Source organism: Odocoileus virginianus, chromosome 34 (assembly GCF_023699985.2).
Source record: "Odocoileus virginianus isolate 20LAN1187 ecotype Illinois chromosome 34, Ovbor_1.2, whole genome shotgun sequence".
Classification (NCBI taxonomy): Eukaryota; Metazoa; Chordata; class Mammalia; order Artiodactyla; family Cervidae; genus Odocoileus; species Odocoileus virginianus.
This window is the reverse complement of record NC_069707.1, coordinates 35,094,094-35,121,598: the sequence shown is the minus strand read 5'-3', so window position 1 is coordinate 35,121,598 and position 27,505 is coordinate 35,094,094. Positions and strand designations below refer to the sequence as shown.

The 27,505-nt window shown below is 36.2% G+C and overlaps 1 protein-coding gene across 10 annotated transcripts in view; it reads right to left on the bottom strand.

Moving 5' to 3' along the window:
* PTPRK (protein tyrosine phosphatase receptor type K) overlaps nt 1-27,505 on the bottom strand; it is a 594,471-nt gene that overhangs the window by 443,285 nt on the left and 123,681 nt on the right. For all 10 annotated transcript variants that reach the window (XM_070461331.1, XM_070461333.1, XM_070461334.1 and 7 more), the window contains exon 2: nt 11,751-11,873. In XM_070461331.1, coding sequence (XP_070317432.1) covers nt 11,751-11,873 — 123 coding nt within the window. The remainder of the gene's footprint in view (nt 1-11,750; nt 11,874-27,505) is intronic.

The window sequence follows — 27,505 nt, the reverse complement described above, 5'->3', positions numbered from 1 at the left end:
CATACTTCCAAGTCAGCCCTGAAGCTTGCTTTCTTCTGTAGTCTTTACAGGAAGATCCGTACTCCAGTTTGTTTACAGAGAGGTCAGAAGTGAGATCTTTACACTGTAGCTCTTTATACTTGAATTCCCAATCTTGAGTTTCCCAAAACATGAAACCTCTGAAAATTTACTTGGCCTCTCTGAACCTCCATTCTCTCATCTAAAAGATGTGTTAATACAACCTAGAAGGGCTTTTATGAAATTTAAGTGAAATGACATGTAAAAATGCCTAAGTGGTCAGAAGAGCATTTTTAAAAAATCATCCATTAAGTCTACCCTAGCTTGGATAAAAACCATGCACTCAAAATATAATTTTTCAATAGCCGTATTTGCCATTCCACTTTTCTATTTAATCCACCAACTATTTCAGAACTAGGGGAGGAAGAGAGGCACAGGATTATATAATTGACTTGATAAAATTTGTAGAATTGTCCTACTTTATTCCATAAACTACAAGAAGCAAGTCAGTGTATCTTTTTAATCCACATCCCCAGATGAAGATTTCATGATGCTGTGGGCATTTATAAGTGGTCACGTGCTCTTAATGTATAAAACATCTCACTTCTATTGAGAAACATTATAACAAGGGAATAATAATTTAATTATTATAATAATTAAATACTCAATAATTTCCTCTTTCAAGGAAGGGGAAAAGGTCTGTCAACATACCATCGTACTCTTGACAGATACAAGGTTGAAAAACTGACAATCATCCAAGATATTCAAAGCATCTTTTTAATGTAATGATAAATATATATGCATAGTTCTGTATTTTTTACAACATTAACTATATGAGAAAATTAAATTCACATATTTGTAAATAATCCCTAATTTAATCACTTAGATTTCATTGCTTTTTTTGTGTAACTTTTCACCCTGGCATTCTAATGTTTGAAGACAAACGTTTGAAGCTGAGAATGTCTAAAAGAGTTCTTTAGCCATCATGAGGCAAGTTTATTTTTGGAGAGGGACGTATAAGGTCATAACTGTACTTTCAGTCTTTCTCCCCGCCAAGGAAAAGTAATTTTGTTTCCTTAGACCATGTATTGATTTTAAGGCACATGTTAAAGATGACTGCATAGTCTCTGAAATTACTCTGTATTCTTACCCCTAATTCATTTAGGAGATTGGAAGTTCTCTAACACTGACACCAATATTAATTTCTTTTCTTTGTTTTTTTTTTTAAACGCTGACCTGTTTTCTCCCCCTGAGATATATCGAGACATATCTAACTTAGATACATTACATACCTGAAATAACAGGAAAATATTCCTGTCTCAGCATGCCACTTCCGTCCACTGTAATTTAGACATTCTTCACGCCGCATTTATGTTCACAAGGGTAATGGTACTTACATTAAAAACCTGCCCTCATGAAGTGGCTCACCCTTCACAGGGTCCATTACAGCCTTTCACTCTCTGACCCCGCACTGGCTCCAGCTCCTACTGTTTTTAATAAGCAACTCAAATGCGGTAAACTATCTTCTCTGTGCTGAGGGCAAAAGCACCAACAGACACATGATAACACGGTTTGGAAGAGCATGTTGAAATAAGCCCATAATTCAGGTCCTAAAATATCCTATTGCAAACAGTGTCTTAAAACTATTTTCAAACCCTAATTTTTAGTCTGAGTTCTTTAGTCCAAAATTTTTCCTTCTACCATAAATGCTCTAACGAGACAGCAGATAATATATATGTTTCTAAGGTTTTGCTTAGACAGCCATGCAGCAAGTGTTCATCAAATAACTAAAAATAACATACAGGTAAGTCAAAGAAAGGTCAGCTCCTCTTACTAGTGGGTGAGAATACCATGAGGAAACCCCAAAGCTCGACTGCAATTCTAAACAACAGCAAGTCTCAGACCCCACTTCATGTGAAGATTAAGAGACAATCATTTCAAGCTTTTAAATTCTGGAAAAAAAAAAACAGGATTTAGATGAAGTAGTAGGAAAACATTGTGGAATAAACCTAATATATAGCTCCTTTTATAAGGGATTTAAAGATGCAAGACCAAGTGAAGGAAATGTATCAGCTACACCACAGTTTATCAAGAAGGATAGCACTGTAGCAAGAGTAATTGTGATATTAGACAGATAGACCCAACTTCAAATTCAATCCCTAAGCAGCTTTAAGCAAGTTATTCACTCCACTTATCTCTAAACTGTCACTAATTCTGCAGGGTCCACGTGAGGATTAAAAATATATATCATGTCCCTGGTATAGTAGGAACCCAGGAAACTACCAATAAGTCATAGCCAATAGCAAGTACTCACTTCAGAGAGGCTTATCTGAAGTGCTGAATGTGCATTTAACTATTATTTTAAAGTTGTCCCTTGGAATGTTACTTCCATAAGTATTTCTTGGAGAAGACATTTTGATGGAACTGGGCGGTGGAGAAAGGGGTAGGGTAGGGATGTTAGGGAGTACAAAGCAAGCAAGTTCTGGGACCAGTGGCTCTTAGTTATCAATTTCACATCTTTGAGTGCTGAGAAGTACTGCTTTCAAAAAGAGAACTCTACTACTTTTTTCTTTAAGTTTAAAAATTGAATGATTTTGATGCATAGCCTTCCAGTTGTAAACTGAGGGTTTTAGGCTCTGTCACCTTCTTAGAATCTATTGCCTGCATTCAATACTTACAGTATTTCCATCTGTTTCAATGAACTAACGTTAGTCTCTTATCCTCTCCTTCTCTCTCCTCGCCACCCTTCCCTTCTTCTCTCCACTACAACCCATCTCTCGAGTGGTGCTTAAGACAACGGCAAGGTCCACAACACAGTATCTTTACTAGCATCAACAGACAATAATAACTAGATGACGAACAGAATAAATCAACATTTTGGCCTGATTTGCTTTATCCTCTAACATAAACAAAACTAGCTGTAACATTGCAACTCACTATCTCTTAACCAACATTACATGCACATAACTTTATTCTACCACTCTCTGCCATATTTTGACTCTGACAGATTTGCTATCAAATAACTCTGTTAACTCAGATATGTGAGAATTTAGCAATTATGATCTTGTAGAAACACATGCCTTATTATCAACTGTCTGTAAGAGGGTGATTGCAAGGCTACCCACTCATTTTAATGAGTGATTAAGGTTCCCAATGAGACAAACTATCGACTAGAAACAGTAAAGTAACACAAAAACTCCCTTGAAATTTCTTAGATATATTAAAATGCGATATACTGAATACTAATATTATTTAGTAAGTTGTGAGTAGGTCTTTACTTAGAAAACTAAAGGACTATTGCTACATAGAAAAATCTAGCTGAAATTGTGTTACTTAACAAATGCTCTTATTTAAATATAATATTTCATTTGTTTTTCACTATATGACACAATATCAGAAGAAAGCCAGGCACAAAATCATGAGACCTATGCATGCTCACTATTGAATACAAAAAACATTTAGTCTCTTCAAATAAATATGTGAAGAAGACAAAACTTATTTTAACAACCTGGCTAATTATAAACTCTTGGATAAAAGAAATTTAAAAAAGGATACACTGTTCCAAAAATAATAAATTAATTTACAGGCACATTTATTAGTATTGTTCAGTATTCATTCTTCTCTGTGTAATGCCATTTGCTCTCTAAATTTCAGTCTGAGGATTTGACAATTTACAGGCACATTTATTAGTATTGTTCAGTATTCATTCTTCTCTGTGTAATGCCATTTGCTCTCTAAATTTCAGTCTGAGGATTTGACAAGGGGGCAAAATTGATAGTTTAATTGATTCAATTAAACTATTGAATCACAACCTCACTAAGCTTTACAACCTAGGAGGAATGGTTTCTTTCTTCAACCTTCAGATTAATTTAAAAACAGAGGGCTTTTATTACTGTGATAGATAGACATAAATAGATACTTAGACAGACAGAATGTGTGCATTTTACAGAAGGGACTCTGCATAGTGATTTACATTATCATCAGTGAAAAGTACTAGACTGAATGTAGAATACAACATAGCATAATTTTAAACTGTCAAATGAGTTCTCTAGAGACTTTAAACTAAAATTCAATTAGTCATTTTACAAAACCTGTTAAAAGGAAAAAGCAGTCATAATTACAGATGAAGATAAATTTATTGAGATGTCTATCACAATGTCTATGCTCAGATCTAGGTCAGAACATGCAGCAAAATGGTACGGTGAATTCATTTCATGATGTCATAAGTAGAAATGAACATCTGACAAGGTCAAGAATACAGATGTATTTGAGATCGAAGAACAATTTCTACTTCCCTGCAACACCTCTCATTCTCTATGGATTTGATTTTTATAGGCTAGATTTTTAAGAAGTAGAAGATTGGAATTAATTTGACTAGTAAAAGACAAAAGAAAAAGAGAGAGATCCTTAAAATGAGATCCTTCTTGGTAGTATTAATAACATTTAAAATTAAAGCCAAAATAAATAGGTGAAATCATTTATGAAGGCAAAAGCTAAATATTATTAAGTATATGAGGATCTTCCAATTACATTAAAATCTGAACTGAATGTAATGATTGAGAAGTAAAGTATTTTTAATTCAATTAATTTTGAAGCAAGAGGGAGACCTTTTTTGTTTAATGCTTGACCAAAATATTTTAAACCACATTATATAAGTTGACATTTTTCCTGAGTAAAATGAAATAATGACTTGGAAAATCAAAGAAGAAAAATATGATTTATGTTCATGAGGACATTATAGTTTAGTGGAGAAACGGAGATATTCTTAAAGTATTATAACAGCCTGCAATTGAAATATGTACCAGGTACAGTGAACAGCATATCTGAAAGTGAGGACAGAAGAAATATTATATAAAAACTCCATGCCAGCCAGCAGAATCTTCCCAAAGCAGATAGAACTTGAGCAGACATAGTAAGAATGGGTAGGGGTTTGATGAATGGATAAACAGAGAATTGCCTAAACAGAGGAAAGGAAACATATCAATACAAAGGCTCAGAGATGTCAAAGAGCATATTATCTTTAAATGTGGGAGAAGGCATAAAGGTTGGTGAGGGGAAAAAAAAGGAGTTTCAACCCATTGAGGTGTCCTATTATATATCTTTCATTCTACTATGCAACATCTTTTAATTCTTTGTCTAGTTTCCCCAAAGTATCCTTGTGAGCTCTGATTTTATTTATTCTGTTTCTTGGCATTTTCTATTAACATATAAGACATATAGAGAAAAGAACACAACTCATAATTATACACTTCAATGATTTTTCAATTTCAGCTTATCTGTGAAAAACCATCTAGATCAAGAAAGATTGTGTTACCAGCATCCAGAAATCCCCTTCCTGCCACCTTCCAAGCACTAACCACTCCCCACCCCTCTAGGCCCTTCTGTAGGTAAATAATATCCTGACTTCTAACATCATCAATTTGTTTTGACTGTTTTTGAAATTTATATAAATGAAACACAGTACATACCCTTTTATGTTTAGTTTCTTTCCCTCAAGATTATGTGTGTAAAATTCATTCATATCATATATAGCAACAGTTTGTTCATTTGCATTGCAACATTATGTGGGTTTATCATGATTTTATTCAAGGTACTGTTGACAGACGTTTGGATTGTTTTCAGTTTCGGACTATTTTGGATACTAATGCTGTAAGTGCTCTTGTACACGTATTTAGAAAACATGCGTGCTCAGTCCTGCTAGGCTGATACCCCATAATGGGTCTTCCGGGAAATTAGGCTTTGCAAAAAGGTTATACAGATTGATAGCTGACCAAAGTTCAGTATATGAAGACTCTCACTTGCTCGATACTCTCACCAACACTTGAAATTTTAATTTTCATCTTCTTGCTCTATGTGTTGTAGCTTCGCATTGTGGCTTTAATTTGTATTCCTTTGATGTAAGAGTTGAGCATATTTTCATACGATTTTTGGCCATTAGGATATACTCATTCTTTTGCATGCTATTTTAAATGTCCTACGCTGGCCTTTCAATCACCATCATTATCAGCTGACAAAGGCAACTTTGCTGAAAAACACTTTAAGCAATCATTAACAGATTATGTCTTCAAATGAAAAGAAGTAATTTTCTTTTCTATACGTCTTCATTCTGTTAGTATCTAATCTATTTATTCACTCTTATCTCTTCCCTGCTACCTTTTTAGGACAAAAAGATTAACAAACAGATGCCAATTAACAATGTCCAAGTACTGTAAAGAGAGTCCAATAACAAGACTGTTGACAAGAGATTAATTTCCAAAATATGCAGACAACTCATGCAGCTCAATATTTAAAAAACAAATGATCCAGTAAAAAAAAAAAATGGCCAGAAGATCAAAATAGACATTTCTCCAAAGAAGACATACCGATGATTAAAAAGCACATGAAAAGATTCTCAACATCAATAATTAGTGGAGAAATTCAAATCAAAACTGCAATGAGGTATTACCTCACACCAGTCAGAATGGCCATCATCAATAAATCTACACGCAATAAATGATGGAGAGGGTGTGAAAAGAAGGGAACCCTCCTACACTGCTGGTGGGAATGTAAATTGGTATAGCCACTATGGAGAACGATATGGAAGTTTCTTGAAAAAAAAAAAAAACAGAAAATAAAGCTACTATATGATCCAGCAATCCCACTCCTTGGCATATACCTTGAGAAAATAATAATTTAAAAAGATACATGCACCAAAATGTTCACTGCAGTACTACTTGCAATAGCCAGGACATGGAGATAACCTAAATGCCCATCAATCAACAGAGGAATGGATAAAGAAGATGTGGTACATATATTCAATGGAATATTATTCAGTGAATAAAAACAAAATAGTGTCATTTGGAGCACAATGGATGGACCTAGATAGGCATTATCATACACAGTGAAGAATTCAGACAGAAAAAGACAAATATAATATTGTTCATATCTGAAACCTAAAAAAGGGTACAAATAAACTTATGTATCAAAACAGAATTACAGATGTAGAAAACAAAGAGGGTAAGAGAGGGAGGGATAAATTGGGAGACTGGGGTTGACATACACACATTATATTTATAAAATTGTTGTATAGCACAGGGAACTCTAATCAATACTCTGTAATGCTCTATGTGGGAAAAGAATCTAACAAAGACTGAATATATGTATACGTATGAGTGCATGCATGCTAAATACCATCGTTTCAGTGGGATACAACTCTTTGGGACCCTACTGACTGTAGTCCACCAGACTCCTCTGTCCATGGGATTCTCCAGACAAGAATACTGGAGTGGGTTACCATGCCCTCCTCCAGGGGATCTTCCTGACCTAGGAATCGAACCCACATCTCTTCTTACATCTTCTAGCACCACCTAGGAAGCCATATGTACATGTATATGTATATGTGAATGTATATGTATATGCATTGAGTTGGACAAAATGTTCATTTGGATTTTTCTGTAGCATGCACACTCAGTTGCTAAGACATGTCTGACTCTTTGCAACCCCATGGACTGCAGCCCTCCAGGCTCCCCTGTCCCTGGAATTTTCCAAGCAAGAAAACTGGAGTGGGTTGCCATTTCCTCCTCCAGGGGATCTTGCCGACCCAGGGATATCTCCTGCATTGGTAAGTGGATTCTTCACCATTGCGCTAACTAGGCATCTTACAGAAAGAGCCAAAAGTGAACTTTTTGGCCAATCCAAAATAAGTATAACTGATTCACTTTGCTATATACCTGAAACTAACACAACATTGGAAATCAACTGTATTTTGTTTTTTTTTATGTTTTAAGTAGTTCCAAAGGGGAAAAATATGTTTGCATCAGAGACTCAGCCTTATTTTTGGGCTGCTAAATGTTTGAGTTTTCTCATTTTTAATAATTGAGAAAAATAAACATGTCTATTTTAAAATAAATGGACCATTCATAAAATTTTAATAGGATAAATCTATCTCCTTTTTTCCAAATTATGAATAATGTTCAGTGAGGATTTTAGAGGAATATCAGAAGGAAAATGAAAAAAAAGTAGTGTAGATTATAAAAAGAGAACAGCAAAAGAACAGATACATACTTTCAACATCTACAAAAACCAAATACAAACTGCATTTGCAAAAATAAAGTAGCCATGACCTTTTTCCCTCCTCTGCATGATTAATTACTTAATGTCTTATTAATTGAAAGATGTGGCTGAATTTCAAACACTTTCATTTTCTGTGCACATCATCCTGTACTGTAACCACTGATTAAGCTGCTCATCAAAGGTGAACCAACAAGGTCATCTGAGCAATAACTCTTCAGTTATTCATTACCCATTTTCAATGGTAATTAACAATGGTAACATTTCCATAAATCAACATCTTTCTGATTGTTCTGATGATAAACAGTCAAAATATGTGCATCACAGCCCACCCCTTCTACTTTTATATAAAAATTCAGTCTAAATATACCTCAGAGAAAGCACAGATAAAATATTACAGAAGTTTCTTTAATTAAGATGTACCAGGAAAATAAGGTTATGTACCTTTTGAGGGAAAATACAAAGCTACAATACACAACTAAATGAGTCTACAACAAATAACCCAATCAAAAAATGGGCAGAAGATCTAAACAGACATTTCTCCAACGAAGACAAACCATCAAAAAGCACCTGGAAAAATGCTCAACATCGCTAATTACAGAAATGCAAATCAAAACTTCTGTGAAGTATCACCTCATACCAGTCAGAATGTCCATCATCAAAAAGCCCACTAAAACAAATACTGGAGAGAGTTTAGAGAAAAGGGAACCTCATACACTAATGCAAACTGGTACAGCCACTATGGAGAATAGTATGGAGGTTCTTTAAAAAACTAAAAATAGAACTACCATTTGATCCAGCAATCCCACTCCCGGGAATACATCCAGATAAAACCATAATTCGAAAAGATACATGCACCCCCATGTTCACGGCAACATTATTTACAATAGCCAAGCTAAATTTTCATCAAGAGATGAATAGGTAAAGAAGATGTGGTATATATGTACAATGGAATGGTACTCAAGCGTAAAAATGAAATAATGCCATTTGCAAAAACATAAATGGACCTAGAGGTTATCATACTAAGTGAAGTAAGACAGAGAAAGACAAATAACATATGATGCCACTTATATGTGGGATATAAAGAACAACATTGCAAATGAACTTATTTACAAAACAAAAACAGATTCACAGCCTCAGAAAACAAACTTGTTATCACCAAAGGGTAAAGTGCGTGTGGGGGGGATGGGCAGTAAATTAGGAGCTTAGGATCACATTATATACATTACTAAACATAAAATAGATAATTAACAAAGACCTACTCTTCAGTACAGGGGACTCTCCTCAGGATTCTAACTTATATGGAAAAAGAATCTAAAAAAGAATAGATATTTGTGTATGTACAACTAAATCACTTTGTTGTACACCTGAAATTAACTCAATGTTGTGTATCAACTATATTTCAATGTAAAATAAAAATTTAAGAAAATTGAAAAGTAAATTTCAAGCATAGCTTGGATGGATTTTCATGAAGTGAACATGCTTGGTAAAACACTGCCCAGGTCATACATAGAATATTAGTGGCACCCTAAGAAGACTCTTTTAAACCTCCTTATAGTCATACATACACCAAATAAAACATTATCATGGCTTCTGTTTTATTGTTTTTTTAACATTTAAACAAAGGAAATCATAAAGAATGCAAAAATAAATAAATAATAAGTCTGCTGACAACATAAGGGTCAAATATGAGAAGCAAAGGGTACTAGTCGCCTAGTACTAATTAATTCCTCTGGAAATTACGGCTCAGCTCAGCTACAGAAGTATCCATTTGTATACTCACCCATGAAAAGTAACAATTTAGAGTAGAAAGCAGATTTAATTCACACTACTCTCAAAGAGTACACCATGGGGTGAAACAGTAAGAAAAATTAAAGTGTATAATATTATGACTAAAACACTGAAACTATATTTTAAAATTTAAATTACTACTAATAGGCAAACATCTCATCAAACACAAACGATAATATACTATAATAAAATGATGATGTATTATTGCATAGTATATTAATATATTACATTATTAACTATCAGTATTTTATATATTATATATGTGATCATACATAATTATATTCCATATTTTATTTCTAAGTAATAAGAAAGTAATTTACTCTCTTTAGTAAAGTATTTTAAAATTTCTATTTGTAGTTTCAATTTTTCAATTTAATAATATACACACACAGAGGTTGACATTATTTCCAAACTAGTCTGGAACTGAAGGCATAAATATTAGCCCGCTAGTATATAAAATGGTATGTGTATGTTAAGATCCTATGTTATTAGTAATTAAGGGAAAACACAATTTGAACTGGCTTAAACAATAAGAAGATGCACTATTTCACAAAACCAAAATGCAAAGGGTATAACAAGATCAAGGCAAAGAAAGCAGAGCTCAGCCTTATTTTTCTACAGTCAGCTCACAAAGTCCTCTCCATCTCCATCTCTGTCTAACCTGTCTCTCCTGAGAGCCAGCAGCATGCTCATGGCCAATGGCACGAGATAAGCTCTCTACCTACCATGAAACAAGAAAGCTGTTCAGTCTGGCTGTTGCTGTTGTTTAGGCGCCAAGTTGCGTCCAACTCTTTGTGACCCCATGGACCACAGCACACCAGGCCTCTCTGTCCCACGCCATCTCTCGCAGTTTGCCCACATTCACAGCCATTGCCTCGGTGATGCCATCCAGCCACCTCATCCTCTGACACCCTCTTCTCCTCCTGCTCTCAATCTTTCCCAGCATCAGGGGCTTTCCCAATGAGTTAGCTGTTCTCATCAAGTGACCAAAACATTGGAGTTTCAGCTTCAGCATCAGTCTTTCCAATGAATATTTAGGACTGATTTCCTTTAGGATGGACCGGTTGGATCTCCTTGCTGTCCAAGGGACTCTCAGGAGTCTTCTCCAACACCACAGTTCAAAGGCATCAATTCTTTGGTGCTCTGCCTTCTCTACGGTCCAGCTCTCACAACCATACGTGACCACGGGGGAGACCATAGCCTTGACTATACGGACCTTTGTTGGTAGAGCTATGTCTCTGCTTCTCAACACGCTGTCTAGGTTTGTCATAGCTTCCCTGCGAAGAAGTAGCTGTCTTCTGATTTCATGGTTCCAGTGATTTTAGAGCCCAGGAAGAGGAAATTTGTCACTACTTCCACCTTTTCCCTTTCTATTTGCCGTGAAGTAATGGGGCCGGATGCCATGATCTTAGTTGTTTAACATTTAGTTTTAAGCTACCTTTTTCACTCTCCTCCTTCACCCTCATCAAGAGGTTCTTTAGTTCTTCTTTGCTTTCTGTTGTTAAAGTGGTCTGATTACATCAAATCTTATGATTTAATAGAAGAGGGTGTAAGTGAGCTGATCTCACAATGTAGACAGTTTTGAAAGGATTTTAGATGTTGTTCTTTTTATTTTTTTTTATGTTTTGGTTTTATTTCCATTTTGCTTTTTTATTAAATGGGAAAACAGCACTAATACTTACATTTTTTTCAGGGTCAGAGATAACAAAGATTACAGTGAATTTTCTTGAGGAACAAAGGGTTAGATAAAGTTATTCAAGAAAAGGCAAAGAATCCATTGAGGGTATTTGATGGGGTCAAGTAGTTTGACAACAGTAGTTTGTTATAACAAATTATTATATTATAACCTAATATAAGAAAATGCTACATATTCCAAACGGACTTTTCCAACCCTAGTAAACAGAATGACTTACCTTGAGGCATCTCTGGTGGCAGATAATGAGGTTCTTGAGCACTAACATGTACCCATTCAAAGTCATCATATAAATCTTGGTGGTAATCACAAGCCCCAGGACCATCATCAAAAGTACAGCCACCTGAAAGGGGAAAAGAAGAATTACTGTTATATTCTAAACAGTAGATGTGCTGGAAAACACATTAGATTGCAATGTACATTGTGGTACTCATAAATTTAATAATAAACAGTATTTCTATCTATCACTACTTTCATTAAATGTTCACATACATTGAAACTTCTATCCGTGTCTTGTTTGAATAAAAGATTGGTTTGAGGCTCAGAAGTAAGGCTGAGGGCACAGATTTTTAAATATGAATAATAACAGAAGATACATTTAACTATATAAACCACCAGGAATCTAAATAGTTTTTAACAGCTTTATCAGGGGGAAGGGAAGGAAGGAAAAGAGAGAAAACTGTCTTTATGAGGCAAGTTCCCCAGGGACTGTAGCCTGTCAGACTCCTCTGTCCATGGAATTTTTGAGGCAATAATACTGCAGTGAGTTGCCTCCAGTATACATTTCCTTCTTCAGGGGATCTTCTCCACCCAGGGATCAAACCCAGGTCTCTTATGGTTCCTGCACTGGCAGGCGGATTCTTTATCTCCTGAGCCACCTGGGAAGTCCCACAATATCTAAGTTTTACCAAATTTCTTGCTCTAAAAGAACACTTTGAAATCTAGTCATAATAGCAAATGAAATACTTAAACTTTTATAAGGTCTAAAGTGCTTGTAGTCAGTGAAACATGCTTCCATACTTTATTTAGATTACTTTCACACACAATTATAACACAAAAGTGGGGAAAAACTGAATGAAGCATAAAACTGATCAGATGAGCCTACCACCACTCTCAGCACCTCCACTGTATTTAATAACCTCTTTTTTAAAAAATGGAGGTGGCCCTTCCCCTCTATATCAGTCGTTTTTCCTGGCTTTATTTTCTGGGGTAATTTTATGGCAGAAGAAGAATAATTACTTTTGCATCTCAGCCTGCATATACAGGCACACACAACTCAACATATTTCGCTTATTCAATTCGTGAAAACCAGAACTGGCCTATATATCTAATCTTGAAGGAAAATGGATTAGAACTAATGAAAATCCAGCAGTGGATTTAATGAGAAAAACCAATAACCTGTCTCCTTTCGAGTAGCTTTTTTGTTTAGTTTCCATGGGGATCCCTGTGAAGAAACTCAGTGAATTCTCTGACCAAAAGCAGGCAGGGGGGGGCTGTTAAATTTCAGGCCTATAAACTCTCAGTAAATGAAAAATTTATTTCCCTCATCAAAAGTTTATCAATTTGAGAATAAAAGTTATATTTCTCACCAATGACAGAGACAAGCCAGTGTTATAGGCAAAAAAGGCAAAATCAGAAATGTTCAGATCACACTATAGCCTGAAAACCTTTATCAAAAGTGGAATATGATTTGGGTATCCTCAAATCACTCTTATGACCACATCAATCCTTTACAATAACAAAACTTTAGCAGGTTGAGGTCTTAACACTGTCATTTAAATATTCCTAAAATAGCCTTTATATAAATGCTCTCATGAAAAATGATGTACTTTTTAATTTAAATTAATCAATGAAGAGGTTGTTAGGAAATGAATCTTTCCATAGCAATGGGAAATTTTGTCTCAAAATATAATTGGCTATCATGACCCTAAAATGACTTATTGCTTTGCAACACATACCTTCAGGGCCTTCACTGCCCATTATAATAGTATGAGCAACTTCTATATATAAATTTAAACTACCAATGGAACCTACATTGGCACATTTAGAAGACAAATGGCCTTAATTGCTGTCCTTCATGGCCATTGTTAATTTGAGCCTCCAGAATTGTTATTAGCAATCACAACTAAGAGTAGCTATACAAAATAAGTGGGTCAACCCCTGTTATTTGTTGCACGTCACTGCCATATCAGTCAAGAATCTTAGGAAAAATTCCAGGTCCATGTGGCTTGGGTGATAAAAGAATTTTTTTAAAGACAATTTTTTTATTTTGTAATTTACAATAAGTTCTAATCTAAGAGGTACAATATATCTATGCACCACATATGTAGCATAGGAATTAATCTTTGGTAAAAGATGTTTATGAATCTTTTTGTAAAGAATTTTGAAGTTCAAGGTTAAGAACTAATACAGTATACTGGACTAGATGATAAAAAATACCAAAAATACTATTCCTGGCCTGATGAATGGAATAGACAGACATGAGTGGGAAAGTGTATATATAAAATACAGTGTGTTAAAGGGATCATGGGTTTCCCTGGTGGCCCAGTGGTAAAGAATCCACCTGTCAATACAGGAGATGCAGGTTCAATTCCTGGGTGGGGAAGATCCCCTGGAGAAAGGAATGGCAACCCACTCCAGAATTCTTGACTGGGAATTCCCATGGACAGAGGAGACTAACAGGCTAAGGTCCATGGGGTCGCAAAAGAGTTGGCCATGACAGCGACTGAACAACACAACAAGGGACGATAATAGTATGACCAGAGCCGCAAAGAACACAAATGACAAATGAACTGGCTAGCTATCCCTGAGCTGGTTTTGGAAGGCTTCATGGAGTCAGGCCTACAAAAGTGAGTAAGGATGTGGCAGGCCAGAATGAAAGTGGGACTGAAATTAGAGGAAAAGCAAAGGCAAGGGCAGAACAAATCTAAAGAAACACGAGATGCTGAAGAATCTCAATTCTGCATAATGAGAATGAAAAGTATGCAGGGGACAAAAAAGAATCAAACTAAATATGAGATTCTTAGATGCCGTAAAACATTTAGGTTTTAGTCTCTCATTGTATGAAGTCATTAAAGGGTTTTATCCAGGAGTATGATCCAATTCAAGGCACACAATATCATTAATAATAATGGTAACAACAATAACACTCCAGAAGCTATGTGAAGTTTAAAGAGTAACGGGGGAAAATGGGGGTAGATAACTTGGTTCAACCTTATAACAGACAGAGCTAATTATAACTAGAGTTGATTCCACTTTGCATAACCTTTGTTCACCTTTAAGGCTCACTAGACTAAAAACAAAGTCTTCTTTAATACATAGTCTTCTACACACATGTTCCTCTGTTCAAGACATTTTTATATATAGTATTATGACCTATTTAAAAGAGAAATCTTAGCAAGGCTCTAATTCATAAATAAAAACATAATGTACAAATTCAAAACTTCACTGAGGTAGACAAATGGAGGCAATACTGAAATGACGTTCAAGAAATGTACTTGGGCAGGGAGGATGAAAAATGAACAAGGAATCACCTTGCATTTTCAGTTTTTGTGTTTGCTGCTGGTGACAGGACTGCAAGTAGAAGAAAACCATTTCAGTGAAATGACAACCGCAAGTTCCTTGACCCTCAGAGGAAAATTACTTCTGAAGAGCCATTTCACAGATTGCTGATTCCTCTATGCCAGTCAGCCAGCTAAAGTACAGATCTGTCACACAATGGCCTGCGTCCACTAGGACAACCCATTTGTGGGGCACTGCAAGCTGTTCATCTGAAAAGAAAAATCAAGCTAATCTAGACGTGCCTACATTTCTTTCCATTCCCACCGAAAGGATGTGTACTAATAACATTAAATACAAAAATATAAAAAATTAAAATATTCCTATCTCGAAAATTATATTGCCTAAACATTGAGAATTTAGAGAGATTCTTGAGTGTTTATTTAAACAGATGGTGATGGCTCTATGAGGCAGTATGAAAACAGAGACCCTTTCTGTGAAATCATAAAAGAATCAAAGTGTGTGTGCTAAGTCGCTTCAGTCGTGTCCGACTCTGTGTGACCCCATGGACTGCAGCCTGCCAAGCTTCTCTGTCCATGGGATTCTCCAAGCAAGAACACTGGAGTGAGTTGCCATGTCTTCCTCCAGGGGATCTTCCTGACTCAAGGATTGAACCCACATCTCCTATGACTCCTGCATTGGCAGGCAGGTTCTTTACCACTAGCACCACCTGGGAAGCCTGAAAGAATGAATATTAAAGTCAAATACTTTCTGATATCAAAACTTCCCATACAACTCAGGGTCAGGTTAATTTAGAACCAAGTTGAACTGGAGAAAAATAAAAAGTCAGTAGTCCCCCAGACAACTCTGAACATTTTATGGAGGACATTTTTCAAAAACCATTGTACTATGACCTTCCACATTCACCCCTTCAAAGCATCTACGAAGTTCTTCTGACTGAAGTAAATAGCAAGAAACATACAGAATTATATTTCATGGTGCATTTACTATTTGTAAAGAAAAAGCCTCATTTAGCTGAAGATAGAGGCCATTTTAATTTTTATTTTCTAAACTGGAATACACAGGGTTCTGAAAAGCAAGAGGAAAAGTTCTAGACAAAACATGGTGGCAAAATGCAATATTCTAAATACTGTTGTTTATGACAAATTAATATTTTCCAATTGTGAATTAAACTGATACACAAATTTGCTCAAGTGACCACCAACTTTGAAATAATCAACCCTTCATTAAGAAATAATCTATCCTCCATTAAGAAATAATCTACCCTCCAAAGAAAGGGTAACATGTGTCACATTAGGTCACATGCAATACTGAATCAAACTAACTTTGAATAGATCATCTTTATCTATGCTAATCAAACCATAATATATTTTTACTTGTATAAGCCCCAAAATGCATTACAAAGAAGCCAATACGTTTCACAGAAAAAAAATTCAGAAGAACAGAAAAGAACTTGTTACTGAATATCTTAAATGTAATTCCATTTATAATCTGAGGCAACATTGTCTATTTCCAGAAAAACAGATTATTGGAAAAGTGTAAAAATTGATGCTTTTAAATAAAGTTCATATTTCCTCTGAAACCTACTGGGATATCTTAATAGATTGTTTTTCCCTTTCAACTTCTTGAAATATTGAAGGTACAAAATAAGAATCTACACATCATAATCAATGTTTAGGAAGTTTATCTCCAATCTAAGGGTAAGCAATGCTTGTTGTCAATTTAAGTATAGAAATTCAAATAGGAAAAAAAATCTAAATAGATTGAAAGGATGAATATGTTTGAGATCACAAGTATGAGTCACTTTACACTTAACACATTGCTCTGGTTCAATAACAAAGAGGATCTAATGAAGAAAAATAATAGAATTTATGAAGAAAGGTTAAAGGTAATAACTTCAGATCCAGAAAAGAATATATTTTGCCCTGCTAGTAGTTAATTAGTATAAGAAAATATTATTTCAGCCTAGCTCCTCCATAAAGGAAAAGGAACTTGAAATACATTTATGGAAATTCAAACCCATAATTTATTGATAGATACAAATGACTCTTAATGATGAGTGAAGAGCTCATTTCAAATACACCCATAAATTATCTAATTGTTCATCTCTAGATTACCACTTCAAGCCAAGAATATATGTATAATATATATAATCCAAGACTATTTAGCTAGTAAGACTTTTATTCAAATTGTCTATGTTTTGAAGCAAATGCTATACTCCAACTAGCCGAATAATCTTCCTTTAATAAGACTAAATTAACCAGAATAGAAAAATAAGTCCAATTTTACTTTCCTCCATCTTTGTAGAGAAGCAATATTAAAATCTCCTCAACTTCAAGGCTTCCCAGGTGGGAAGAATCTGCCTGTCAATGCAGGAGATGCAAGAGACACAGGTTCCACCCCGGGTCAGGAAGATCCCTGCAGAAGGAAATGGCAACCCACTGCAATAGTCTTGCTGAAAAAGTCCCAAGATCGGAGGACCCTGGCGGCCTACATTCTATGACGTTGCAAAGAGCTGGACAGGACTGAGTGACTGAACACACACACACACAAGGAATTTAACAAACTGGCATATACTGTCACTGATGTGGTAGAAGAAAGAGACAGCATTTCTAGATGAAGCATGCAGAGATGGTTGAGCACATACACAGCTTTGCTGTTTTATTTCTTTGAGTTTCAATTTCCTTCCGAATAAAATCAAGATAATAATAGTTACAGTACAGTTGTATGAGGATTAGTGATAATATATTTAAACCCCCTAACACTCAACAAGTTATTTTAACAGCACCCTTATTTTTTTATGTCCCATTCTTAACAATGTATTCTGTATATACGCTATAAGGAGGCAAACTCATGCATATATTAAACAGCAGAAGAAAGAAACTTATGGTTTCTATACAGTTTACCCAGAAAAACTAAAGAGAGTCCCCATAAAGAAAATATTATATTACCATAACCAGTTTTCTCTGAATATTCATCAGATATGTTTTCAGTAAGGAAATAACCTTCCTTTAGATCAAGGCAGCAAATTTCATCTATCAAAAGCCAATTAATAAATATTTTAGGTTATGCAGGCCATATCATTTCTGTCACAACTACATAACTGTTGTCACTGTAGCAAAAAATAGCCACAGAGAATACCTAACAAAAGGGTATGGCTGTATTCAAATAAAACTTTTATTACAAAAACAGGTGGCAGGACTTCCCTGATGGTCCAGTAAAGATTCTGTGCTTCCACTGCAGGGGACACAGGTTCAACCCACGGCAGGAAAACTAAAAATACACATGCCACAAGAAGCAGGCAAAAAACAAACTTTTTTTTCTCAATTAAAAAAAAAAAAGTTAAAAAAACAGTTGGCACGCTGGATTTGGCCTGCAGGCCATAGTTCATCAACACCTGGATTAGATCACTCTGATCTTAAGTATTCTTGAAAATTACAGGTAATACATAGTCTGGTTAAAAGTTTTCAACCAAGGATCTTTGATTTCTCCTCCAAAGACCTGCTCACCTCCATATGACCTTATTTTCTTTCCCTTACATCAAGTAGGCAGCAGCTAAGAAGCTGAATCTGGAAATGGGGTCCAAATGACAGTACTATGTCTAAAAGCAAATCAGACTGTCTGGCTGGACAGTGGTTTAAATCAGAAAGTGAGAATATGCAAGAGCTGAAAACACGTTCAAGGTCCTTTCTGGGCTTCAAGGTTTTAAGATGAAAAAGGGAAATATATTTTACATTATGACCCATCATATACATGGATATCTCCATGCAAATATTTAAACACATAATGTGTGTGATCCCAAATACATTTATTCACTCAATCATTTGTTATCTCCTCCTATGGATCACTGGTCTGGTTCTTTTTCTATAAATGAAATAAAATTAAAAGTAATTGTGTGAATCAAGGACATAGATAAAATAAAACAGGATGGCAATCCTCTGTCTCAAACATACCCAAGCACATGTCCATCATGGGAGGGTACCCAGAAGTCAGACATGCATAATCCAAGTCTTCATTTCTAATTTTCAGGTCTTAGGTCCAAGTTGAAGCTCCAAAATTAAGCCTTGTAGACCTGGGCAGCCCTGAAAGTACATATGTGACTTCATCCAATCTCATTATGGAGCTAATGGATGATTACATGCCAAACAGCCATAGAAATGATTTCACAGATGAAAAGAGCTTTATTAAAATGTAAAAGGAACATATTAATGAAAAGTACCTCTTAGTAGAGAAAAATAAAATTGCCCAGGGTTACAAAGCAAGTAAACATCAGAGTCAGGATTTGAACCCAGGTACTATACAGGTTCTCTACTCTCAACCATGAAAATAAATGGCTCCTCAAAACGAAGTGTCGTCAATATTTTCAGCACAACCTCAAGCCATTACTCAACAAAGAGAGCAGTACCTACCCCTCCTACCCATGTAATGGTGTGGCGGTGCTGCAACAACCTTTATGGATCAGTTTAGTCCAGTCGCTCAGTCGTGTCCGACTCTTTGCAACCCCATGAACCGAGCAGGCCTCCTCGTCCATCACCAGCTCCCGGAGTCCACCCAAACCCATGGCCATTGAGTCAGTGATGCCATCCAACCATCTCATCCTCTGTCATCCCCTTCTCCTCTTGCCCTCAATCCTTCCCAGCATCAGGGTCTTTTCCAATGAGTCAGCTCTTCGCATCAGGTGGCCAAAGTATTGGAGTTTCAGCTTCAACATCAGTCCTTCCAATGAACACCCAGGACTGATTTCCTTTAGGATGGACGGGTTGGATCTCGTTGCAGTCCAAGGGACTCTCGAGAGTCTTCTCCAACACCACAGTTCAAAAGCATCAATTCTTCGGTGCTCAGCTTTCTTTATAGTCCAGCTCTCACATCCACACATGACCACTGGAAAAACCATAACCTTGACTAGACGGACCTTTGTTGGCAAAGTAATGTCTGCTTTTTAATATGCTGTTAGTAAACTTTGAACCATATTACATATCAAAGACTCTTAGACTTGATGCTAGCAATAGGAAAGATTCCTTATTAGTGTTAGTTGCTCAGTGGTGTTCTCTGTCCATGGAATTCTCCAGGCAAGATTACTGGAGTAGGTAGCCTTTCCCTTCTCCAGGGGATCGTCCCAGCCCAGGGATTGAACCCAGGTCTCCCACATTGCAGGGGGATTTGTTACCAGCTGAGATGCAAGGGAAGACCAACAATACTGGAGTAGGTAGCCTATCCCCTCCCCTGTGGATCTTTCTGACCCAGGAATGGAACCAAGGTGTCCTGCATTGAAGGCAGATTCTTTACCAACTGAGCTATCAGAGAAGTCTGATTAACAAGTAACTTCAGCAAAGAATTTTATTTCAATATGGCGACTGCAGGCTGAGAAAGTATATGATACTATCCTATCACTCTTGCTTGGCAACCTTCACTTTCACCTCGTCTTCCCTAAAACATGTATAAACAATTCACTTTTCTTCTTTAAAAACATTAAAGTAAATCAAAAGCAATTTGTTCTGGCAATCTTGGCAGTAGCCCTTACAGGAATTTTAGGGTAAGAAACCAGGTGTTTTTGCAAAGCATATTAACGTATTTACCCAAGTTTCTTCTCCTATTTTTTTATCCCAGTAAAATCTCATCTATTTTGTTTAGTGTTAGATACACAATCTAGAGAAACTCAGTGAACAAAGTAATAGAGAGTAAATGTACTGAAAAATACAATTCACAACTGAAGCCACAGTTACACTTTGGTAAAACTGGAAACCATCCAAGCTCACATTTAAACATTTCTTTGTTTTGTTTCTCATGGAGGGACTCCTGGTGGGCTACACTTCGCCCATATCAGACACATTCTGGTTTATTTCAGCAGTTGCTCCTGACTCAGCTCAAGCATGATGGGTGATGGATCATTTTTCATTTATGAAGGGAGTTCTGCAAAATGCTGAAGCCATGTAAAACAGAATTCCATAACCTAACCTTCTAGAGAACAGACAAAGTCTACCTTATGGCCTTGAATTTAAATTTTTTTATCATATTGGCAAAGGAATCTTACTTATTCTCAGTTTAAGAAGTTTAACAATTCAGTTGTGTAAAGCAGAAATAAACTTTGAAGAAAAGATAACCAAATAATTTGGTAATTAAAATGCATCCTGAAAGTAAAAAGAAAAATTTCTCGTTTTCATTAATATGAAGCCCTTTAACTTCTGAAATGTTTCTAGACTTGGTGTAACAGAGAAGTTGTACAAGTGAATTTTTGGATTTTCCATCATTCTTAAAACATTCTAAGGAGTAAAGGCTTATGGTTCTTTCTGCCATTTCCTTTATTTAGAATTTTAAAAAGCTGGATACCATCATTTCAGTCGGTATGTTAATTACTGATTTCAGATGTATTAACCAGTTCTCTCCTTCTACGCATCATATAAACAGTCAGTCTGGCCTTTTACCAGGTTCCCAGCAGACAAGCCACTCATCCAAACACAAGCAATCCTTATATTAATACTGAGTGATGTTAAGAGACCTTGTTGTCAGAGATCTCTGCCCCTTTCCCATAAAGGAAGCAATGTGGTTCCCATAAAGGAACCAATGTTTTGCTAAGACTTTTACTAGCCTTTAAATATATCAACTTCTGACAAAGTCAGTGTTGAGGCCTGTGTTACAATGAATTTCTCTGCTCAAATTTTCTTTCTCAGGACAGAGCATATGGTAACCATTTAGAGGAATCACCACATTAAGACCTCTCAACCAGCAAAAAGCAATGCTCAACACAGACATTTAAGTGACATGTAAGTCAATAGTCACTCTAATCTAATGAAGAGAATCATAATTGGGAGAATGGTGAATAAGGTTTTTATACAGGGCTTTACCAAGTGAGATTCAGGTCTGCCTGTATCCTTATTCTCTCATTTCAATTAAAAAAAAAAAAAAAAGCCAGTTTGGCTTCTACTTCCACCTACTACATAGGAATACTGTGCCAATTAATTTTGAAAATCTCTCCACAATATCCTGTGACTAGTAAATCCACATGCTATACACATTTAAGGCATCATTAAGTTAGGGTTTTAGTAGGGAAAACATCTGAGATTCCTATTATTGTTTTATATTTACAGGATACTCTTAAAGCAACATGACCAAAACGTGAAGGATTGGAAAACAGACAAGCTTACAACAATATCCTATCATTCCTGGGCCTTTGTAAAAAAGATAAAGCAGCTTATATGATAAAAAAAATTCTGTTATATGTCAAAAATTCATGCCACCACTGATTCTACTCCCTAATAGAACTTCTAAAATGTAAACTACCACAATTCAACTATTCTTACATAATAAAAATACTTTAAAGATGTTGACTCTGCCTGTATTAGAATTTCAGATGAAATTCAAAAATATAAAAAAATGCTTCAGTACAGAAAGGAGGTCTGGACCTGGAAGAATAATTCCATACAGGGAAGTTAACTTTTGTTGCAAACTCCATTTGTATTAGGAGCTCTTGGCTTCCAAGAATAGTAGGTATAAAAGTACCTATAGACCTGAAATATCCTTGTCTCGTCAAATTCACATGATTGACTGAAGCATTATATCTCATTTACTTAACATATTTAATTTTCCCTCCAGTTTTTGCTCTAAAATGTAATGACCAAATTTAAATCCATTGAACTATAAAGTTTACAGATAAAAGGCAAACACACTTCTTCAGAATGAACCATAAAAAATCTGGAAAATTTTTATTTTCAAATATGAGGGGGTGGAGAGCTGGCGTACGGATTTGAATACTAGATTAAAAGCAGGGGCGGTCTGGAGATAGCATCTGAAGCCTGGTGTCTGCTGTGAGGAGGACAGCTTTACTGCCTCACATCTTACTTCAAGCCGCAGCTTGGAGTTTGAAATTGTCAAAGCTCTAAAAACAGATAAAATAAAAGACATTATTACAATGTAAAGCTGACAAGGACACGGTTATCCCAGCAAATAATTCATAAAAACAAATTGCCCCTAATCAATGTCTCAGTAAACTTAAGAAAAGTTTGCCATCCTCACTATTTGAGTAAAGGCAAACTGCAACAAAAGTGAGAATTTTTTCTCCATATCATTTGCAAAATCTTAAAGGATTAATAATACTTTGTGGTGGTGGTTTAGTTGCTAAGCCGTGTCCAACTTTTGCTACCCCATGGATTGTAGCCCCACCAGGCTCCTCTGCTATTGACATTACATGAGTTAAAAATAGGAGGGCAAATGGCATTGTTTTGGTGGGGATGGGGGCCGGGGGGGGGGGGGGGGGGGGCTGCAATTTGGTTTTTAATCACTTGCCTTTCAATTAAGCAATGACACTTCTCGAAATCTACCTTACATAAATATCCACCTATGTGTAGTCCTCCTGAGTTCTATAATATCAAAACAAGCTAGGGAACCAACTTCCAAGAGTGAAAACAAATTATGTATGGGTCTTTTCAATAACATCCAAAGACAGTAAAGATTACCTTCAAATTTGGAGGGCATTTACAGAAAAATTATTCACAACTAAAACCAGAAACTTTGTACTAATGAGCACTAGTAAGGTATTTTATTACTTAATTCACATGAAAATCATAAATGTTCAACACCATCAACTTATGAAAATAGACAAAGTATATTTTAAGAGGCAATACAGAATCCAGCAATTATTTGGCAAATGTTAAGACAATAAAAAGATGCAAAGATAGAGGCAAAAAAAAAAAAGATGAATCAGTGCACAAATGAAAAGAAGTGGGCCATAGGCAATGAAGGATATAAAAGTATCCTGCCATAGCCACCAATTCTTTCAACTGGCTATTTATCCAGATTGGGAAAACAAAGAAAAACTGCTTATAAGAAGCAATAGTTTATGATAAACCATTCAGGATAAGATTGATTGCAGCAATAGCACTGTAAGTCAGTCCAAAATAAAATTATCTAAAAGAATAGCTTTGAGTATAACTTCCTAGTATTCTCCTGACATCTAATAATAAAACATAGTTCCTTTCCACTTATCACTTTAGTAAGTTCAGGCCTCACCTGAAGGTACAACCAGAATGCAAAACAGATTACAACGTAATAGAGAGCTAAACATGTCAAAAGCATTTTTGATGCTACTTTGTCTTCAAAGGATGGGTTGATAACTTTGTCAGAGAATGCAGACATATAGGTATTTCCATATGAAATGCTTGGATTATGATTATAACTATCTGGCTACTACTTATAATGTTATAGTCTTCTAATAATGTGATATTAGTAAAATAAAATCTATTTCTAGAAACAACATTTTAACTAGTGGAATACAATTCAATCAACTGGCAAAATCACATGATAACTTTATTAGAAGAAATAGGAAAATATCTTCCAACTTCAAGTACCTTTCAAACCCCTCCTCTTATCTCTCAATTTTGTGTTTAATTTTAGTCTACAAGTTAGATGTGAACATGTATTTTAGTTAAACCAAGATGATGCATGAGGAAGCAGACCTGGAGGAACTAAGGCATGACAATCATGGTTTAGAGCAAGCCATCAGGTGATACTCCAAGTAGGTGTATCTGATGACAGTTCTTTCAGGAAATGCTCCACAGAGTGAGCTGTAACAGGGAGATGGGCTGAGGACTCCAGGAACTGGGTGACAGTCTCAGAGGAATGAAAGCATCTCTTGGGGAAGAAACAGAAGCAACTAGGGGAGGAGAGGAAGTGGGGGAGCTGTATTAAGCTAAGAGCTTGAAACTCCAAAGGAAGAGTGGGGGGTGCGGGGGGCAGAGACCACTAAGGTGAGGCCCAGATGGATGGAATAGTGGAATCTGTATCCTACTCAATCTAAGTGGCAAAGTCATATCAAGTGGCCAACCATTCATGATACCATGTATCATATGAGGTTGTATCGCTGTAAAAATTGCCCAGATATACACACAGGAGGTTTTAACACAAGTAAGAAGCATTCAGATTCTTGATCAACAGGTTTTAACCTCTAACCTGTTAACTGCCACATCTAAAGGGAAATGTATGAGACTAGGAACACTCTCCTTGCTGTGATCATATCTACAACCAAGTATCCCCCCCACAAGATGAGCATAATCCATTTATAAGGTTCTGCATCCCATCCTTACCCTCCCTTCAGCAGTCCATAAAAGGGATTGGCTGGGTTGCATATTGCAATGTGCTTTTCAAGTATTTGAAGCATCTTGTAAAAACAGAACTAAACACTTGTTTTTGCTGTGGAGATATTGGCTATAACACAGCCATGTTTTCAAGAAAAATTATTTCTACCAAAACATTAAAAGTCATTAAAAGCCAGTGACTTGGCATGTGGCCTCGCCCCAGGCTGCAGCGCTGTCTACAAAATGCAGTCTCGAACTGGGTTATCTTTGATTTCTTTAAAGGCCACAAAAGCTCAATGAGTGAAAGACTACTGAATCTGACCCAATGGCATTAATTACACTTCCAAGGGTGAAGTGAGAATCGTGTGAGTCAAAGAATAAAATTTTATAGTACTATAAAACACTGATGTAGAAGTCGCAAGGGAAGGGAACTGCACAGTAATTGAAGGCAGGAGAGCTGACTTCCTGCCCAATCACTAACTTGGCTGAGCCTTCAGTGGTAAAACTTTCTTCCCAGACTTAAATTTATAATCACAATAACAACCACAGCCTCCAAAGAAAACCAATGAACACACTCCTCTTCTCAAACATTTAAGACACAAAGTAAATCTCTCTAAGGACCCAGGATGTCAGGCATATCTTTTTTCCCCTCAAAGCTCAATGTTACCATGGAGAAAAGTCAGACCTAAACCAGTCAACATGATTGTATACATTATACACCAGAATATATAAACATGTATTTTCTTACAGAGAAAGGAGGAGACTGTTCAAGTTTCCACTCCAAAATTGAGAGCAGCTTTATTTCAATCCTATGATCAAAACTATTCTCTACATATTGATAGCTTCAAGCAGATATAAGTAACAGGAAATTACTATATGCACAATTTGATATGCATTTTTGCAATCACAATCTTTAGATGCATTAGAATTCACAAACTCACAAAGGCTTTAAGGTTCTCAGAAGGGATTAATGAAAATATTTGATAAGAATACAAACAAAAGCCAACAGTTATTTTTAACATGAAAAAAATATTTAACACAGTTCACAGCACATGTGTGCATGCACGTTAAGTCACTACAGTTATATCTGACTCTTTGTGACCCAGGGGACTGAAGCCCGCCAGGCTCCTCTGTCCATGGGACTCTCCAGGCAAGAATACTGGAGTGGGTTGCCATGCCCTCCTCAAGGGGTTCTTCCCAACCCAGGGATAGAACCTGTGTCTCCTGCATTGCAGGTGGTTTCTTTACTGCTGGGCCACCAGGGAAGCCTTCACAACACACAGTAAGCACTAAATACACATCCGTTTTTTGGTTTTCTGTTGTTGTTTTTTTTTTTAATTAAAAATTCACACATATTCCTACCAACCAGAAAGAATCAGGGTGGCTTTCCCACATTATATTTTCTTATTACATGTTGCTAAGATTTGGGATAGCTACTAGCTTCCTGAAATTCATGGCACCTGGCCATTTCACTAACCCTGCAAATACAGTGACGTTATGACTTGTGCCATCAGGGCTTCAAAGCATCGGCGTTGCTCAGTCGCTCAGGTGTGTCTGACTTTTTAACCCCACGGACTGCAACATGCCAGGCTTCCCTGTTTTTCACTATCTCCCAGAGCTTGCTCAAATTCCTGTCCATTGAGTTGGTGATGCTATCTAAGTTGTGTCCAACTCTTTCACCCCACAGACTATGGACTATAGCCCTCCAGGCTCCTCTGTCCCTGGGATTTCCCCGACAGGAATACTGGAGTGGGTTGCCATTTCCTTCTCCAGGGGATCTTCCTGACCCAGGGATCAAATCAGGGTCTCTTGCATTACAGGCAGATTCCACACCAACTAAGCCACCAAGGAAGCCAAAGCGTACATTCATAATGTCTATATAATGCTACATTTGTTCTCCTTTGTGTGTAAGTTTATGTATAATTATTTAAACTCACGGGAATTTCTAAAATAATATTTATAATAGCAATGGTGAACAGATGGTGATTTGTGGAGTATTAACTTTTTTGGTAGATTAGTATCTCCCAGTACTTATCTTCAATGCTATTTTCAAAAGGGGATATTCTTTAGATACGGGGTAAGAGTAGCAGCAAGAGAAGTATAAAAGTGTCAGAAGTAGTGAAACAAAGAGATGCGACTAGAGTAGAGGTGAAAACTGCAGCAACAGTGATTCAGTAATTGCAGCTAACAATGGCTGAGGTTACTGTGGGTGAGGTACTGTTCTCAACGCTTTACATGAAGTAATCCACTTAATCTTCATAGTAAATAAAGTGGATACTAACATTACTTCCATTTTATTCTTGCCTAGAGAATCCCATGGACAGACCACGCGGTTGCAAAGAGTTGGACACAACTGAGCAACTAAAAAAAAAAAAATACTTCCATTTTA